The sequence below is a fragment of the Mauremys mutica genome, chromosome 8, assembly GCF_020497125.1.
Source record: "Mauremys mutica isolate MM-2020 ecotype Southern chromosome 8, ASM2049712v1, whole genome shotgun sequence".
Taxonomy (NCBI): Eukaryota; Metazoa; Chordata; order Testudines; family Geoemydidae; genus Mauremys; species Mauremys mutica.
In genome coordinates, this window is record NC_059079.1 from 110,261,456 (window position 1) to 110,279,014 (window position 17,559).

General features: G+C 65.3%; 2 protein-coding genes across 2 annotated transcripts; one reads left to right on the top strand and one right to left on the bottom strand.

The window, feature by feature from the left end:
• Positions 1–1,278: 1,278 nt before the first annotated feature.
• On the bottom strand, positions 1,279–9,719 carry RAB24 (RAB24, member RAS oncogene family). Its single transcript, XM_045026768.1, has 9 exons — positions 9,604–9,719; positions 9,043–9,277; positions 5,868–5,936; positions 5,490–5,568; positions 4,935–5,002; positions 4,328–4,427; positions 3,709–3,759; positions 3,046–3,108; positions 1,279–1,786 (listed from the first exon to the last, which is right to left on the bottom strand). The coding sequence occupies exons 2-9, from the start codon at positions 9,157–9,159 to the stop codon at positions 1,722–1,724; spliced, it is 612 nt and encodes a 203-aa protein (XP_044882703.1). The 5' UTR covers positions 9,160–9,277; positions 9,604–9,719; the 3' UTR covers positions 1,279–1,721.
• An 11-nt stretch (positions 9,720–9,730) lies between these two features.
• PRELID1 (PRELI domain containing 1) lies at positions 9,731–15,151 on the top strand. Its single transcript, XM_045026767.1, has 5 exons — positions 9,731–9,946; positions 13,124–13,349; positions 13,489–13,602; positions 13,851–13,929; positions 14,825–15,151. Exons 1-5 carry the CDS (start codon positions 9,855–9,857, stop codon positions 14,962–14,964), a joined length of 651 nt encoding a protein of 216 aa, XP_044882702.1. The 5' UTR covers positions 9,731–9,854; the 3' UTR covers positions 14,965–15,151.
• Positions 15,152–17,559: the final 2,408 nt, after the last annotated feature.

A 17,559-nucleotide genomic window follows, 5' to 3' on the forward strand; every position in this document is an offset into this window, starting at 1 on the left:
CTAGCCTCTAGCTCAGATACTTCCAGCCAGTCGTCGCTACCGGTATCTGGCCTGCAGCAAAAAGCTCAGGGGTCTAGGCTAGGCTTGCAGCAGCAGCTTCTCTTGGCTGGGATGGATTGGACAGAGGCAAGGTACAATAGTACAGGCAGGAACAAGGTTTGAGAGCTCGGGCTGGATGCTCCTTCTCTTCCCATTCCAAGAGAAGCCAAAGGCTCCAACTCCAGCAGCAACTGCCCACTGAAATGTTTGAGTGGGAGAGAGCAGATGCGGAGAAATCTCTTCTGCCTCTCCGAAAGAATGCACAGCAGCCTGGGGAGAAACAGCACAACATCCAGGTCTTTGGGGCCAAGACCACCAGTAAGAGGCTGCCAGTGCACAAAAAAATCGGCTACACCAGCACTTCCTGGTGCTCACAGGGTGTCTTGGGCCCAGCCTCCATCTCAGGAAGAAATAGTTCATAGTGGTGTCTGCAGCCGTTCACGTGTCTGAGAAGACAGCTCAGGTTGGTACTGAGAACACCGTTACCCATTTGGCGGGGTGGCCGTGCTCCAGTGTTTACAAAGCAGCATCGTGGGAGGGTATATTGGCCTTTTTCTGGAAGATTGGCTGATCAAGAACAGTGCTGGGTATGTGGAAAAGAATTGAGATCCTGGGGTGTGTGCTGAAGGAAGCATGGACCGCTGTATACTCCCCGCTTGCTCCCCAGAGCCAAGGAGCAGGCAGAGGTCCTTTGGCCAGGGGGAGCCATCAAAGGTTTGAACTGGCTCACAAGCTTCAGCGTGCCTTCAGCTAAGGGCCTGTCCTGAGGGTTTGCTGCAGCCTGGCATGGAAATCAGTCAAGAACGGCTTATCTGTGGTACTGGAGAAGAAACAGGCAGCGCTTGGGATAAATGAGGTGACCTGATCCTATCTCTACCTTTGCTTCAACCCCAGAGCTTTGAGCCTGAACTTCATTTTATTCTCCAGTGCACTTACCCAGTGAGAAACTGAGAGCCAGTTCCCAGAGGCACCAGCCAGGCTCACCTACAAGTGCAGAGGCGCCAGGACTAGAGGAGGTTAGAGAGGCACGATGGTAACGCACATAACAGAGGGAGCGGGGCAGGGTTGGTTCCTCAGGGAGCTGGAGGAGGTGAAAACCTTGGGCCTGGGGGCCATGCCCTCATGCCACCGGGGGGGGCACACAGGTTCCTGGCCAGCTGCTGCTGAAAGGACACATTCCTCCCTCCTGTGGCAGGCAGAACATCCCCACAGGTCCCAAAGCACCAGCTGTGTCTGTCCTGGCTTCCCCAAAACACCCAGCCGGCCTCATGGATCACAATGCACTTTATTTACATTTATATAACTTAACAGAAGCCATTTAAATAACCTACAAAGAATCAGGCAACATATCCCAGGGAACACATTGGCCACAGCTAGACGTGACCTGAGCTGCAAGGACCAGCTGGGGAAAGCAGCTATTCCAAACACTCTTCACTAAGGTGCGGGCACCTGGTGTCCATCACAAGGCAGCTGAGTCCTGCCGAAAGTGGAACAGAGTCTGAATCTCCTTTGCTTGTCACGTCCCGTGGAGGGGAGAGCCAGGCATGGGGGATCCCGTACTCCATGCTGCCAGGGGCCAGGCATTCCCTACAGCTTACGTACAGCAGGCAGAAAACAAACAGTCCGAAGGGCAGGCACTGCGAACCCAGCGGGCTGGTTTTTGTTGGCAGCAGGGGGCGCGTTCAGTGGTGGCAGCAGCTGTAGAAGTAGGTGCTGTTCTTCTGGCTCAGGTCTACACCTTCATCCTCTGAAAAGAGAGCACGAGTGAAAGGGGGCTGCTGCCTCTTCTGTGCCCAGCTCAGCAGGATGCTCGGTTTCAGCCCACAGAGCCAGCTTCCGTGACCGGCTCTGTAACCACCATGCCAGCCTCTGACTAAACTAAGGACGTGAAGGTGGGTGCCAGACTGCAGCAGACAGAGCTTAGAGAAGAGACACAAGTGGACCAGTTCTTAGAATCCACTTCTCTGATCACAGCCCCTTGAATCAGGGAGCCCTCAACCTAAAGGACAATTCCTGCCGGGTTTCCTGCTGATCTTCTGGGTTAGGCCCCTGTGGGCCCACGCCCGGGAACACACCTGCCTGCTGCCTCTTCCACACCAGCCCCCCTCCCAGGGGGGAGGAACACAAGGCTGAGCGCTCCCCCTGGGCAGGGCAGGGCAGGAGCCAGACCTGCCAGTAGAGCATGGGATAGGAAATGCAACACGCAACGACAACTAGAGTGTTTCTCTCCAGCCTTTCTGCTCTAGTCACCCTGGAACAGCAGCAGGTGCAGTGTGTGCAGATGGAAATGGGATTTTCAGGTTGACAGCAGCCCCTTAAAATTCCAGTGAACTAGGAGCTCGTCCTGCCAGCGCAGTCTGCCATGGCATATGCCCCCTCCACCATCACCAGACATCAACCAGTTCTCCCTGGCGCAGGCCCTTGGGGAATCCATTCCTTGCACCCCAGCACACAGGAGTCTTGCTCTCGTGTGCACCTCGACGCAGCGTGTGGGGACATCAGTCCCTGCTGACAAATGGAGGTGAAGGGGGAGCCAGCACCACTGCTGCGAGCTGTGCTGATGGTGCAGTGAAGGCTGTAGCTTTCCGCACGTTCACTGGGCTGAGTTCCAGCATCTCCTCTCAGCTTTGGCTGGGTGCATCTCACCTCAGAGCCTCAGCAGAACAGTGAATGAAGGAAATGGATCTGCATCAGCAGGGACCTGCTGCGGCACTGAGAACAGATCCATGGGAACAGAACAGGGACTCATGGACTCCCTGCACACCGGGAGCTCAGGAAACACCCCTTCCCTTGCGAGGAAGCAAATGCCCTGAACATAGGCCTGGGCTGAACTGGGAGCATTAACGAAGGGGAAGTGACACCCGATTGCTCCACTACATGAGTATGTTCCCCTCAGGCAGCATGACAAACCTACACCAGCCGGAGAGCAAGTGGAAAAGGTTCGCACTGCCACTGACTCAGCTGGTGCGTGGGACTCAAGGCAGCGGGTCCTCTCCTGCCACTCACCTGTCATCACCTGGAAGGCCATGAGCTGGACATAATCCTCAGCCACCTTCTGAAACAGCTCATCTAGGACAGGAAGGGGAGAATGAGCGTCTCCTCTGCACTCCTAGCACAAGCTGTAGTGGGGTGGGACCCTCGAGCTCCCAGGAACAGACAGTTCCCCAGTGTGGGGCACTAATGCGAAGCCCTGGGCAGGGGCTGGGCAGACAACCCACTGCAGGGACCTTCACTTCATAAACTGCACTCACCCTCCAGCACTAGAGGAGTGGGGCAGAATCTGCTTCACCCCAGAGGCAGCCAAAGGGGCGAGACCCAAGGGCCAGCTGTGACCCACACGGGCCTTCTCCTATAATGCCTAGGTGCAGCCAACGGAGCCAAGCCAGAGCGTGGCATTATGGGACTGGGGGTCTCCCAGACTGCTCCCTGCATTAGCCCTGACAGGACAGACAAGTAATTCTGCTGAACTGCCCTCCCTCCCCTACTGCACTGGCACTGCTGTGCCACAAAACCTGGAAGCAGCCAGCTCCGGAGCACGCCTGGGGGTGGATGTGCAGGGCATGTTTAGCTAGGAAGATGGCCAAGACAGCGACCCCCTAACCTGTACGGCCGCCCCCCTGCCAGCCTGCTGTTCTCCAAGCACCCGCCAGGGGCCAAGGGGTAACTCACCCACGCTCTGGCCTGTCTTACTGGAGGTTTCAAAGAGCTCAGCCTTAATCTCTGAAACACAAACAGGTTAGTGCCAGAGGGTGCCTGTGCTGTCTGCAGCAGGGAGAGGGCAGGTTCCCCACCACTGCCTGCCACCCCCCCCAGGATTCCTCCTGCTAACCACCCTGAAGCAAGGGCTGCAGCCAGGGTCACCAAGGCAGGCAGCCAGCAGGCAGAACAAGCTGGCTCCAGCCCCCGTCCTCCCCAAGGACGGATAATGCTGCTTCTGCCTGGCTCCTCACCACTCAGCACCATCTCCCACCAGCCAGGGCCCTGACCAGCCCAAGCCCCTTCTGTGAGTGGGCTGCTTAACTCCCCCCCGAAGCGTGCATGAAACTAATGGCAAATCAAGCCAAGACCTTCCCTTTCCGCTCCTGCTCTGGAGGTGAGCGCTGGCTCCCCGTCTGTCTGCTGAGTTGGGACTAACGTGACAGGCGGCACCTGACTGGCATAAAACGAAGCTAAGAGCAGAGCACTGGAGTGGTCCCTGGGACTCCAGAGCTCTACCTCCCCTGGAGCGTGAGGGTGACTGGGAGCGGCAGGGCAGCGCTGTGTGCTCAGAGGAAAGGCAGAGACGTACCGTCTGCGTAATCCTGCACATCATGGAAGTCAATGCCCCGCTTCTTCCTGTCCTCTTCCAACAGGTCGCTCTTGGTGCCACACAGATAGATCCGGCAGTTCTGGAGCAAGGAGAGAACAGGGCAGTCGTCCGTGCAGAGACGGCTCAGCGAGAACAGCGTCAGGCCCTCCTAGCCCCCCCATGCATACACACTCCCCAAGCATGCTTCCCACAGTCACCTCTCCGCACCACGTCACATACTGCCCCGGTGTCCCATACAGCCGCACACCCACTGCCTGGAGCACAGCACCTGTGTGCAGTGAGTCTCGCCCTTGGCCTGGGGCAGACACACCAGGATGGGCAGCAGCAGGATGGGGGGAAGCCCCAAGCTTTATGCTGGGTGGGAATGGGGTTGGCTGCTGCATGCTGGGCTGAGTGCGTCGGGGGCTCAGTGCCCTGGCAGCTTCTGGAAACAGCTCCTCAAAGGAAGGAAAATCCCTCCAACTGTTTGCCTGGCTCAGAGGCTCCAGAAGGAAAGTGTGAACTAACCCCCCTCCCCACAGCAGCTCCAGAACCTCTTGCTTCTTCCCTGCCCATGGTCCCAGGCTGGGAGCAGAGAGTGACTCACCTCCTCAAAGTTCTGCAGCTCGGTCACCCAGAGCTTAGCTCGCTGAAAGCTGCTGCTATCTGTGAGATCTGTGAGATGGGAGCAGTCAGGCACTGCCCTGCCCCATGCATTCTCCACAGCTGGCCCCTCCCCAAGCCATGGCCTGCCCCATGCCTGCAGGGAGCGCAGTAAGACCCCCAGCCAGCACAAACAGATGCCTAGTGGAGGAGTTCAGCTAAGGGGTGAACACTCTGCGGCAGCACTGGGGACCCTCTCAAGCAGCCTCGGTGCTGAGGGTGGGGGCAGGTGCCACCCTCTAGCTGGTAGCTGAGCCCCGTCTTAGTGGAACACTGAAAATTCTCCCCTTCCAGGGATTAAAGAAACAGACGGGAGCTAGCAGCACACTGCCAGGGGCCTCCGCCGCTCAGAGGGCTGGGGGCAGATTGCCTCATTTCCTTCCGAGGGAGCTCCCGCGGGGCATGGCTCCCCACTAGGGACCAGTGACCGGCGAGGCTCGCAGGCGCTGGGAACAGCGTGGCTGCAGTGACAGCCAGGCGCCCTGGGCAAAGCCCTTACCGTAACACACAATGGCAGCCCTGGCCCCTCGGTAGTATATCCGACTCATGGCCTCGTACCGCTCCGACCCAGCCGTGTCCTAGGAAGAACAATAGAAAAGCCATCACTTTCCGTGCCCCACGGGAGAGATCCCACAGCCTTGCTCTGCGCCTCCCGCCCAGCCGAGCCGAGCCCCCAGCAACAAGAGAACAGGGAAGCTCACCCTCGCTAGGACTTAGAGAAGGCTCCGTGAGAAGCCAGCTGCTCAGCAGTGCTCCATGCAGAGCCCCCAGCTGCCAGGGCCCCCTTTTCCCCAGCAGAAACCTGTGGGGCTTTCCCCACTTTCAAAGCACCTAGAGCTGCTGGCAAGGTCATGAAGCCATTTCAGATCAGACTTACCCAGATCCCCAAGGTTACTGTCCGGCCCCCGACTGACATCACTTTGGCCACAAACGCAGCCCCGATCGTCTAAACGGAAACAGAAGAGATGGAAGCAGCAGTTCGCTCAGTATTCCTGGTCCCCCAGGCTTCGCCTCTCAGCGTGCCAATCCCAAGAGCCCCTTCGAGGGACAGTAGGCTTTAGGAGTCCCCTCCAGTCTCCCTCCTAGCCAATTCCCTCGCCCAAACTCATTTGCACTAACCCTCTTGTGGCGCTCTTTGGACAGTTCCACTTTGTTTCTAGCCATGGTCACTGATTCTCAAGCACTGACCCAAAGGGCCTGGCTGTAAACAAAACCTTCAGCTGGCATTTCAAACAAGTCTTTGCAAAGCTTGGTACCCGTAGGCGAGAGAAGTCAGGCTGTGGGATGACAAGCCAGATGCAGCCAGGGACCCGGCCACTGTTCTGCTGGCATCCCATCTGCCTTGTGATAATAATCAAGGTCCCCTTTAGCGGTTCGAGTCCCACACGAGGGGACGGCAGCCTGCCCCCCGTGGGGGTCCCCGGGGCGGGGGCCGTGCTCACGCTCACGTCCCGGGAGGGTCCCCGGGGCGGGGGCCGTGCTCACGCTCACGTGCCGGGAGGGTCCCCGGGGCCGGGGGCCGTGCTCACGCTCACGTGCCGGGTGGGTCCCCGGGGCGGGGGCCTGCTCACGCTCACGTCCCGGGAGGGTCCCCGGGGCGGGGGGCCGTGCTCACGCTCACGTCCCGGGAGGGTCCCCGGGGCGGGGGCCGTGCTCACGCTCACGTCCCGGGAGGGTCCCCGGGGCGGGGACCGTGCTCACGCTCACTTCCCGGGTGGGTCCCCGGGGCGGGGGCCGTGCTCACGCTCACGTCCCGGGAGGGTCCCCGGGGCGGGGGCCGTGCTCACGCTCACGTCCCGGGAGGGTCCCCGGGCGGGGGCCGTGCTCACGCTCACGTCCCGGGAGGGTCCCCGGGGCGGGGGCCGTGCTCACGCTCACGTCCCGGGAGGGTCCCCGGGGCGGGGGCCGTGCTCACGCTCACGTCCCGGGAGGGTCCCCGGGGCGGGGGCCGTGCTCACGCTCACGTGCCGGGAGGGTCCCCGGGCGGGGGCCGTGCTCACGCTCACGTGCCGGGAGGGTCCCCGGGGCGGGGGCCGTGCTCACGCTCACGTGCCGGGAGGGTCCCCGGGGCGGGGGCCGTGCTCACGCTCACGTGCCGGGAGGGTCCCCGGGGCGGGGGCCGTGCTCACGCTCACGTGCCGGGAGGGTCCCCGGGGCGGGGGCCGTGCTCACGCTCACGTGCCGGGAGGGTCCCCGGGGCGGGGGCCGTGCTCACGCTCACGTGCCGGGAGGGTCCCCGGGGCGGGGGCCTGCTCACGCTCACGTGCCGGGAGGGTCCCCGGGGCGGGGGCCTGCTCACGCTCACGTGCCGGGAGGGTCCCCGGGGCGGGGGCCGTGCTCACGCTCACGTGCCGGGAGGGTCCCCGGGGCGGGGGCCTGCTCACGCTCACGTGCCGGGAGGGTCCCCGGGGCGGGGGCCTGCTCACGCTCACGTGCCGGGAGGGTCCCCGGGGCGGGGGCCGTGCTCACGCTCACGTGCCGGGAGGGTCCCCGGGGCCGGGGGCCGTGCTCACGCTCACGTGCCGGGTGGGTCCCCGGGGCGGGGGCCTGCTCACGCTCACGTCCCGGGAGGGTCCCCGGGGCGGGGGCCGTGCTCACGCTCACGTGCCGGGAGGGTCCCCGGGGCCGGGGGCCGTGCTCACGCTCACGTGCCGGGTGGGTCCCCGGGGCGGGGGCCTGCTCACGCTCACGTCCCGGGAGGGTCCCCGGGGCGGGGGCCGTGCTCACGCTCACGTCCCGGGAGGGTCCCCGGGGCGGGGGCCGTGCTCACGCTCACGTCCCGGGAGGGTCCCCGGGGCGGGGGCCGTGCTCACGCTCACGTCCCGGGAGGGTCCCCGGGGCGGGGGCCGTGCTCACGCTCACGTCCCGGGAGGGTCCCCGGGGCGGGGGCCGTGCTCACGCTCACGTCCCGGGAGGGTCCCCGGGGCGGGGGCCGTGCTCACGCTCACGTCCCGGGAGGGTCCCCGGGGCGGGGGCCGTGCTCACGCTCACGTCCCGGGAGGGTCCCCGGGGCGGGGGCCGTGCTCACGCTCACGTCCCGGGAGGGTCCCCGGGGCGGGGGCCGTGCTCACGCTCACGTGCCGGGAGGGTCCCCGGGGCGGGGGCCGTGCTCACGCTCACGTGCCGGGAGGGTCCCCGGGGCGGGGGCCGTGCTCACGCTCACGTGCCGGGAGGGTCCCCGGGGCGGGGGCCGTGCTCACGCTCACGTGCCGGGAGGGCCCCCGGGGGGGGGCCGTGCTCCCGCTCACGTGCCGGGAGGGTCCCCGGGGCGGGGGCCGTGCTCACGCTCACGTGCCGGGAGGGTCCCCGGGGCGGGGGCCGTGCTCACGCTCACGTGCCGGGAGGGTCCCCGGGGCGGGGGCCGTGCTCACGCTCACGTGCCGGGAGGGTCCCCGGGCGGGGGCCTGCTCACGCTCACGTGCCGGGAGGGTCCCCGGGGCGGGGGCCTGCTCACGCTCACGTGCCGGGAGGGTCCCCGGGGCGGGGGCCGTGCTCACGCTCACGTGCCGGGAGGGTCCCCGGGGCGGGGGCCTGCTCACGCTCTCGTGCCGGGAGGGTACCCGGGGGGGGCCTGCTCACGCTCCCGTGCCGGGAGGGGCCCCGGGGGGGGGGCCGTGCTCACGCTCACGTGCCGGGAGGGTCCCCGGGGCGGGGGCCGTGCTCACGCTCACGTGCCGGGAGGGTCCCCGGGGCGGGGGCCTGCTCACGCTCACGTGCCGGGAGGGTCCCCGGGGCGGGGGCCGTGCTCACGCTCACGTGCCGGGAGGGTCCCCGGGGCGGGGGCCGTGCTCACGCTCACGTGCCGGGAGGGTCCCCGGGGCGGGGGCCTGCTCACGCTCACGTGCCGGGAGGGTCCCCGGGGCGGGGGCCTGCTCACGCTCACGTGCCGGGAGGGTCCCCGGGGCGGGGGCCGTGCTCACGCTCACGTGCCGGGAGGGTCCCCGGGGCGGGGGCCTGCTCACGCTCACGTGCCGGGAGGGTCCCCGGGGCGGGGGCCTGCTCACGCTCACGTGCCGGGAGGGTCCCCGCGGCGGGGGCCTGCTCACACTCACGTTCTGATAGGGTCCAACGAGGAAGCGGTTGTGGACGTATCTCTCCACCAGGCTGGTCTTGCCCACATACTCCTTCCCCAGCATCACCACTTTGGCATCCACTCGCTGCCCGCTCATCCTCCTGCCGCGGCCCGGGGCGTCCCGCTGGGTCCCGGCCGCGGGCTCGCTCCAGCGGCCCGAGCGGGGCGGGCGCCGCACGCAGCCCAGGGAGCGCGAGGCGAGCGGAGGGTTTCACCTGCAGCAGGAGACACCAGGGAGCGACGCGCTGACGCTGCGGAGCGCGGCCAGGGACCCGCGGCCTTTGCCGAGCCGGACCCGGCCGCCCGCAGCTGGCGGGAAACCGGGGAGGGGGGTCCCGGGGGGGGGCGGGATTCGGGAGGGGCCCGTGGAGGGAGAAGGGTAACGGGGGGGGTCACAGGGGGCGGGGGGGTCCCGGTGGGGGGGGCGGGTAGCGGACCCAGGAGCCGGGGGGGGTCCCGGGGGGGGATTCGGGAGGGGCCCGTGGAGGGAGGAGGGGGAGGAGGGTAACGGGGGGGGTTCCGGGGGGGGGCCCCGCCTCACCTCGGCCGCATGGCGCCCGCCGGGGCCCCGCACTCCCGGCCCGGCTTGTTCCCGGCTGCACTGGGAGGGGGCGGGGCTCCGGTGACCGGAAGCTCGTGAGGCAGCGGGGCGGGGCCGGAAGTACGTGCGGGACAGAAGCCGGAAGCGAGGGGCGCGCGGCCGAGCGGCCTGTCCCGGAAGTCGCTGCCGCGACCCGTCTCGCGCCTGGCGGCGGCCGAGGCCCGGGGCGGGCGGGGCCCTGGCGCGAGCCGATGGGTAAATACTGCGCGAGCCTGGGCCTCCTGCGCGGGCCCTGGGACCAGGTGTTCGCCGCCTTCTGGCAGCGCTACCCGAACCCCTACAGGTGAGCGGGGCCCCGAGCCCCCCCCCGGGCCCAGAGCCCCCCCCGGCTCCCCCCCCGCCCCGGGCCAGCCCCCCCCCCGGCTCCTCCCCCCGAACCCCTACAGGTGAGCGGGGCCCCCCCCGGCTCCTCCCCCCGAACCCCTACAGGTGAGCGGGGCCCCCGAGCCCCCCCCGGGCCAGAGCCCCCCCCGGCTCCCCCCCGCCCCGGGCCAGCCCCCCCCGAGCCCCCCCCGGGCCCAGAGCCCCCCCGGCTCCTCCCCCGAACCCCTACAGGTGAGCGGGGCCCCCGAGCCCCCCCCGGGCCCAGAGCCCCCCCCGGCTCCTCCCCCGAACCCCTACAGGTGAGCGGGGCCCCCGCGCCCCCCCCGGCTCCCCCGTGGCCCAGAGCCCCCCCCGGTTCCCCCCCCGAACCCCTACAGGTGAGTGGGGCCCCCGAGCCCCCCCCGGGCCAGAGCCCCCCCTGGCTCCCCCCTGCCCCGGGCCAGCCCCCCCCCGAGCCCCCCCCGGGCCCAGAGCCCCCCCCGGCTCCTCCCCCGAACCCCTACAGGTGAGCCCCGAGCCCCCCCCCGGCTCCCCCGTGGGCCAGAGCCCCCCCCAGCTCCTCCCCCGAACCCCTACAGGTGAGCGGGGCCCCCGAGCCCCCCCCCAGCTCCTCCCCCGAACCCCTACAGGTGAGCGGGGCCCCGGAGCCCCCCCCGGCTCCTCCCCTGAACCCCTACAGGTGAGCGGGGCCCCCGAGCCCCCTCCCGGGCCCAGAGCCCCCCCCGGCTCCTCCCCCGAACCCCTACAGGTGAGCGGGGCCCCCGAGCCCCCCCGCACTGGGACAGACCCCCTCCGGTTCTCCCCCCCCCCGCACCGGGCCAGCCCCCCCGGTTCCTCCCGAACCCCTACAGGTGAGTGGAGCCCGATGGAACCCCCCCCGCACCAGGACAGACCCCCCCTGGCTACCCCCGCACCTCCCCGGACAGCCCCCCCCCGGCTCCTTCCTCCCCCCCCACCGGGACAGACCCCCCCAGCTACTCCATCTTCTCTGCACCCAGACAGCCCCCCCAGGCCCCACTACACCGGGACAGCGCCCCCCAACTCCCCCCCGCCCACCTACGCCCCCCCTGCACCGGGACCCCCCCCCCCCCGGCTACCCCCACATACACACCGGGACATTCTCCATCCTGGCACCCGCCCACACACACCATCCCCCCATCTCTCTCCTGTCCCCTGCACCGGCCACCCATCCCCCCACCATCGTGTCCCATCTCCCCCACACTCCTTTGGCATCCCCCTGCCCTGCACACCCCTCTGGTGCCCCACTTCTCCCCCCCACACACACACACGTCTCTGCCACCAGGACCCACCCCGCACAGCCCTGGGGAGGGTGGAGGTAGGGGCAAGGAGCTGGGGGCAGGTTTCCAGGGCTGTTTGCTGGCCATGTTTTCTCGGTGCCTGAGCCCCTCCCATCATGGGCTGGAGCGGCCTGCGTGGGGGGTGGGGGCTGTGGCCTCTTCCTGCTGCCACACAGTTGGCCCTGGGCATGAGAGTGCCCGTGCGGAGCCCTGCCCAGCTTGCTGTGCCTGACCCCAAGGAGCGACTGCAAGGGGCAGCGGCGGGCCAGGAGGTACCAGTGTGGTCATCCAGCCTGAGCCCCTGTATAACAGGCCAGAGACCTGCCCCTGAATAGTTCTTAGAGGCGCTTGAGGTGCTGTCCTGCGACCTTTCCAGTCACAGAGGTGTCTGCTCCCTGGTTTTGTTGGCAGGCTCCTGGCAGGGAAGGGAGATCTGTGCTGTGTGCCAGCCCTTCACTGAAGAGAGGTGCTGGGTCTGCCTGAGACGTTTGTCCCCAGCCCCTTGTCCTGCTTGTGACCAAGGGGGGGCGCGCGCACGCACACAGCTGTTGGCTCCCAGGACCATCCGCCCTAGAGCTGGCTTGGCGTGTCTAACCAGCAAAAGCCGGTTCCAGTGGCTGTCTTTGCTGGTTCTGTGGGATCCCCTGCCTGTTTCCAAGGTGTGGCCAGCCAGAACCACAGGTCTCTCTCGCATTGCACCACATTCCAGGCAGCCGCTCCCACTGAACGTGGAGACCCGAGCGTGAGGCTAAGTTCAAGCCTGTCCTGCGGTGACCCCTCCTGCTGCTCACATGCTTAGACCAGGATGTCTCCTATCATAAATTCCTTCCATTGCTCACATGAGCGTCACTGGCTACCTCTCTGGCTCCTCCTGCAGGTTCCCTGGTGGGTCCTCCTACCCTCCATGGGGGAGGCCATCAGCTTGCATCCCAAAGGATCCTAATGTGGATTAGCCTTTAAACCCAGCTGCTGCTCTGCCTGCCGCTGACATGCAGCCATTTCTGGGGTGGTGTGCAGCAGCTGTTGAATAGCCACACACCTAGGTTACAAAGCTCCTGTGGCCAGGAAGTGAACTGAGACAGTGTGGCCAGCTTCTTCTTATCATTTTCCAAAGTGTCCGTGGCCCAGTGCCTGGGATGTGTTTTGGCGGGAGATGCAGGGGCTCTGAGTACATGTGTAGATTCTCCACCCTGGGCCGTAGCATCCAGGGGTGTCATCGTTATGGAGTCGTTGCCCCCACAGGTGTTGCTTTGCATGCACCCCGTCTTGTCACGGCTCCTCACCTGCCAGCACTGCAGTATCTCCCCTGGGTTGGGGGGCTGCTGCGAGGCGGGCCAGGCCAGGCCAAGCCGCCTAGTCATACACTGTCAGCGCTGTCCCCACTCTGTGGACTCTCCACACACAGCTTGGGCTGGAACTGAGCACAGAGTGAGCCGGGCCCCATCCCTGCCCTGGGCCAGCCATTGCTGAGACACCCACCAGGTCCGCTACCCCCATCTGGTAACCCCTCTCCTCCCACGAGCTGCGTTAGCAGGGAGGTGGAATTGGGGGTGCTGACATAGCTTTGCTCTCCCATGAAAACCCAGTGATATCTCAGATGATTAAGTGCCCAGGGCCTGTCTTCATTAGCAGAGAGCACCTCCGGCAGGACAGCACACCTGGCCCCGTTCTGGGACATGGGGTCGGTACTGCCTAGGAGGAGAGTGTGCCTCTGAAGCACCCACCCTGCCACATCTAGTGCTGCTTTGGGGCCAGTGCTGACTCCTAGGGCTGCGTGGATCCCAGAGGCACAGACTTCAGGCTGACATCCTCCCTCGTCCCCTGCCTTTCTCTCCCAGCAAGCATGTCCTGACAGAAGACATTGTGCACCGGGAGGTGACAGCGGACCAGAAGCTGCTCTCCAGGCGGCTCCTGACCAAGACCAACAGGATGCCGCGGTGGGCAGAGCGCTTCTTTCCTGCTAATGTCGCCCACTCTGTGTACATCCTGGAAGATTCCATTGTGGACCCGAAGAACCGAACCATGACCACATACACCTGGAACATTAATCATGCACGTCTTATGGTGAGTGGCAAGGGCAGCAAGTAGTGACTTGGACCAGAAACGCTGCTGCCTGAGGTAACCCCAGGACCAGCTGGTCCCCTCAGTCCAGGGCGCGTGGGCAGTGGGAGCCCTGGGCTGATGCTGCTGTCGTCTCCTGCAGGTGGTGGAGGAGCGCTGTGTTTACTGTGTGAACCCCGAGAACAGCAGCTGGACTCAAGTCCGACGGGAAGCGTGGGTCTCCTCCAGTCTGTTCGGCGTCTCCCGGGCCATCCAGGTGAGTGGCTGCCATGTTCAGCGCATCCCTGGAAGCCTGATGCACCCTGATGCTGCAGGCACCAGCCCTGTGCCTGACAGAGGATGATTCCAGTGGGTGCTTAGTTGGCAGCCCAAAGGGACCCCCAGGGCACAGGGAAGAAGGGAGCGGCACTTACACACCGCTGAGTTCAAAAGGCAGCTTAAGCAGATCACCAGCGGCCTGGACTCCTTGGCTGAGGCTTGCAGCTCCGGTCTCTCTTGTTACAGGAGTTCGGCCTGGCCAGGTTCAAGAGCAACGTGACCAAGAGCACCAAGGGGTTTGAATACGTGCTAGCGAAAATGCAAGGTGAGTGCCTTGGCCTCTGGGGACCGGCGGGGCCTGGGACTGGGGCTGGCAACATGATTTTCCAGCCCAGGGTGGTGGTTGATGTCACAGCCCTGCATCCACCTCACCTTTAACGTGGGCACCCAACTCCCTTTGGCCTCACTGGAAACCCCAGGCATGGCCTGTGGAACCGGCAGTCAGCGGCACACACTGATGTGTTAGGCTGAGTGGCCAGGAGGAATTACCAACGTGGACCTACTCTCTGCATTCCTCTAGTGCAGTGATCCCCAAACGTTCCGTCCCCCCCCCGCCGGGATGTGGACAGCGGTAAGAGGGCCGAGGCTGGGGCCACAGCCGGGGGCAGGGCCGGGAGCAGTGGCAGGGGGTGCTCCCTCCCTGCCCCCACACACCCCGCCCATTTCTCTGTGCCCCCGGGGGAGGCACGTCCCACGGTTTGAGGGCCTCTGCTCTCATGGGTTTAACAGCTGGCCTGCAGCAAGGTGTGGGAGGGTGCTTAAAAGGGCTCCCTGTGCTCAGGAGGTGGGTGAGAGGTTCCCGCAGTGTCAGAGTGGGTGTGTGCTGCACCCACTACCCAGCAGGGAGACTCAGCCCCTGCCATCCACAGCCGACTGAGGCACCTGCCTGTGCCGCCGGGTCTCCTCGCTGCTGCAAACCCTGCGGCTACAAAGGGCGCGCTCTAAGCAGACACTATTGAAGCCAATAAAGGAAGTGGTGATGCACACACCCTGCTGTGCAGGGACACTGGCTCCAGCCCCAAGGAGGCTGTGACTGCTCGTATCAGCCTGTTACCCAAGAGCAAGAGCAGTTCTGCAGCCCTCCGAGATCCTGGGCTGCGGGGAGTACAGGGGAGGAGACCTGCTGGGCTACACAGCTGGCTTACACTTGCTCATTGTAGGAGAAGCTCCCTCCAAGACCTTGGTGGAGACGGCGAAGGAGGCCACTGAGAAGGCCAAGGAGACGGCCTTAGCAGCCACAGAGAAAGCCAAGGACCTGGCCAGCAAGGCGGCCACCAAGAAGAAGCAGCAGTATGTGTGAGAAGCCAGCCACCTCTGCTGCTGGCAGGAGTCCAGAGTAGCACTGGCCAGCTCCATCCCGCACCTCACAGCGGACAGGAGCCTCTCTAGAGTTTATATTTTTTAATTGAAACTGTACGAGTCTGACAATCAGCTGCAGCTAGATCCTTTCTAAGGTGTAACTATCATTAAAGAATCCACTTCCCCCAGGGGCTGGGCTGGACAGTGATGGGCTGGCGGTGCTCAGCACAGGTCCCAGTAGTGGCCTTGAAATGGGTGTGCCTGGCCCCTAGGCCCACCGACCCGGCCAGAGAGGGACCATGTGTCAGCAGAGCGCTGAGGGACAACCCTGTGGTCCTGCCTGGAGCTCTGGCCAGCTAGCTCATGCTGGGACCCACAGCAGCTTCCTGGGGCTGCTGCTTTGCTGAGGAGCAGGCTCTCTAGGGCTGCAGCGACTCCAAAGGCAGATGCTCCCTTGAAGCACCTCTCATGGGCAGGCCCCTACCAGGGCTGTCTGCAAAGCAGGGGCAGCCCCCTTCCCCACACTTGCTTCCCTATTTACAATGAGGGCTTCTCTCTGTCCAGAGGGAGAGCTGGCTTGTCTCCGCCTCCCTCCAGTGCAGTATTTATTGCCCCAGCGGCAGAGCAAGGCGCCCAGGCACAAGTCTGCAGGCCCCCTGCAGCAGCAGGCTGCTCCCCATCGCCGAGGGTGACTGTCCCCTCTCCCACAGGCCCCATCCTGGCAGCTCCAGCCACTTTAGCTGTTGGAAGCCAGGCCAAGCAGCTCCCTCCCCATGTCAGCTAGTGAGGCTTAGGCTCCCTTGAAGCTGGCTAGGTGCTGCCAGGCTGCACCCCAGGGGGCCTCAGCCTGGGGTTCATCTGGAAAGATGAATGCCGGGCACTGCACACCCCTTGCCTGTGGCCCAAGGGGGCTTTCCTGCAGGAGGCTCTGCAGCTGTAGTGAGGGGGGCATATCCTGCTAGGGCAGGCACTGCAGAAGAAACAATCCTGGGAGGAGAGCGGGGGTGGTGAGCTCCTGCAGGACCTGCCCAGAGAGGCCGGGGGGGAGCCCTCGCTTGGACACTATCTGGCATTACCAAGATCTACGGGAGCAGCTGGGTTCCCTGCCGGTGCTGAAACTGACCCGTCGCTGCCTCCTAACGCCAGTCCTTCCACATCTGTCTCGGCCTGGGCCCAGCCAGCCAAGCCATTCACTGCCCCCCGCCAGGCCCAGCCTCAGGCGCATGGAAGCCGCTGTGGGATTCTGGGGTGAAGAGTAAAGAATCATCCCTGGGAGATGCAGGCTATGGGCCTGTCTGCCCCAGCTCGGCTGGGGGGCAGAGGCTTTGCCAGCAGCCATAGCTGAGTGGTTTTACCGGCTGCTGCAAGGGGAGGGGCTGGCCCAGCCCTGGGGTTCTGTGGCATTGACCTTGGTCAGTGCTTGTGAGAGAGCCTGGGGGAGTCCAGGCCCTTGGCCCTGATTCCCTGGCTGCTGGCAGCCGAGAGCAGCTGCTCACACCTCAGACTGTCTAACCTCGTGTCCTCCCGCTTCAAGGCACCAGGCGGGGCTGCTGGGAGCGGACACGCTCAGCCTCACGTTTGGCCTTTGCTGCTAGGCCACGTCTAGGAGCCTCCTGGGCTTCACACCTCATCAATGCTGCAACTTGGCAGGTGCTGCTGCCACGCCACCGGGGCAGGCAAAGCCCAGCTCCCTGCGGGCTCCCCCTGCTGTGCAGCTGGGCCAGCACAGGAGGCTGAGGGTGGTGTAATGGGAACCCTCTGCCAGCCCAAGTGGCTGTCTCGGCTGAGCTTGGGGCAACGAGCAGATCCCTCTGGGGAGCCCCTGCCCTCCACCTCTCTCCCCAGCCGTTCCTGCCACAAGCCCCCACATCCCTCCTCAGCCATCCCAGCTGCGGGAGCCAAGCCAGGCTTGGGTAGCCAGGAATCTAACTCCTGTGAGTTGGCTCCCCGTGCCTGGCCCCGGCTCTCTCCAACAGCCAAAGGGAGGTGCGCCCTGGGAATGGTGCCTGGGTTTCTCCAGTGGAGGGTCAGCAGCCCATTGAGGCAGGCAATTTCCAGCCTGCCTCTGCGCTCTCCTCCCCAGTGCAGGAGTGGAGGCAATGCAGGCTCAGGGCTCAGCCAGACAGGGCAGGGCGGCACGGGGCAGCCATGTGCCCTTCCTCACTTACACCTGCCCCGGGTCTGGCCGCCACCTGGCTCATGGGAGGGGCCAGAGCTGAACCTGACCCAGCCCAGCGTAGCCGGCTCTCCTGGCACCTGCTGCGCCAGCCACGGCACAAACCCCGCAGGCCTTGCCGATAACTGGACCCCTGAGGCCCCGCTCCCATCGCTCGCTCCTTCCTCCTCTTTGCTGGATCCCCCAAGGAGCCCACCTGGCACCTGCAGGTAGGAGACACCCAGGCTGAGCAGGGGCTGGCGCAGGTTAATGACCAGAAACTGGACCCTGGTAACCCTAAATGGCACCTGGACACAGAAGCCAAAACCTCCCCCTGCCCATCCCCTTTCCTCTCCCCGCTGTCCCCTGGCCAGGCACTCACTGCTGTACAGCAACAGGACAGCGCAGGTAGACGGGCAGCAGGAGACAGCATCCCAGCGC

What these genes read in the sequence shown, in the direction of transcription:
- PRELID1 (XM_045026767.1), top strand. Translation starts at nt 9,855, where the DNA reads ATGGGTAAATACTGCGCGAGCCTGGGCCTCCTGCGCGGGCCCTGGGAC. An exon ending in TTAATCATGCACGTCTTATG is followed by an intron (nt 13,350 to 13,488) that starts GTGAGTGGCAAG and finishes CGTCTCCTGCAG; the next exon opens with GTGGTGGAGGAGCGCTGTGT. An exon ending in GCGTCTCCCGGGCCATCCAG is followed by an intron (nt 13,603 to 13,850) that starts GTGAGTGGCTGC and finishes CTCTTGTTACAG; the next exon opens with GAGTTCGGCCTGGCCAGGTT.
- RAB24 (XM_045026768.1), bottom strand. Translation starts at nt 9,159, where the DNA reads ATGAGCGGGCAGCGAGTGGATGCCAAAGTGGTGATGCTGGGGAAGGAG. An exon ending in TCGTTGGACCCTATCAGAAC is followed by an intron (nt 5,937 to 9,042) that starts GTGAGTGTGAGC and finishes GTTTCCGTTTAG; the next exon opens with ACGATCGGGGCTGCGTTTGT. An exon ending in TGTGCAGGATTACGCAGACG is followed by an intron (nt 3,760 to 4,327) that starts GTACGTCTCTGC and finishes TTTGTGTTTCAG; the next exon opens with AGATTAAGGCTGAGCTCTTT.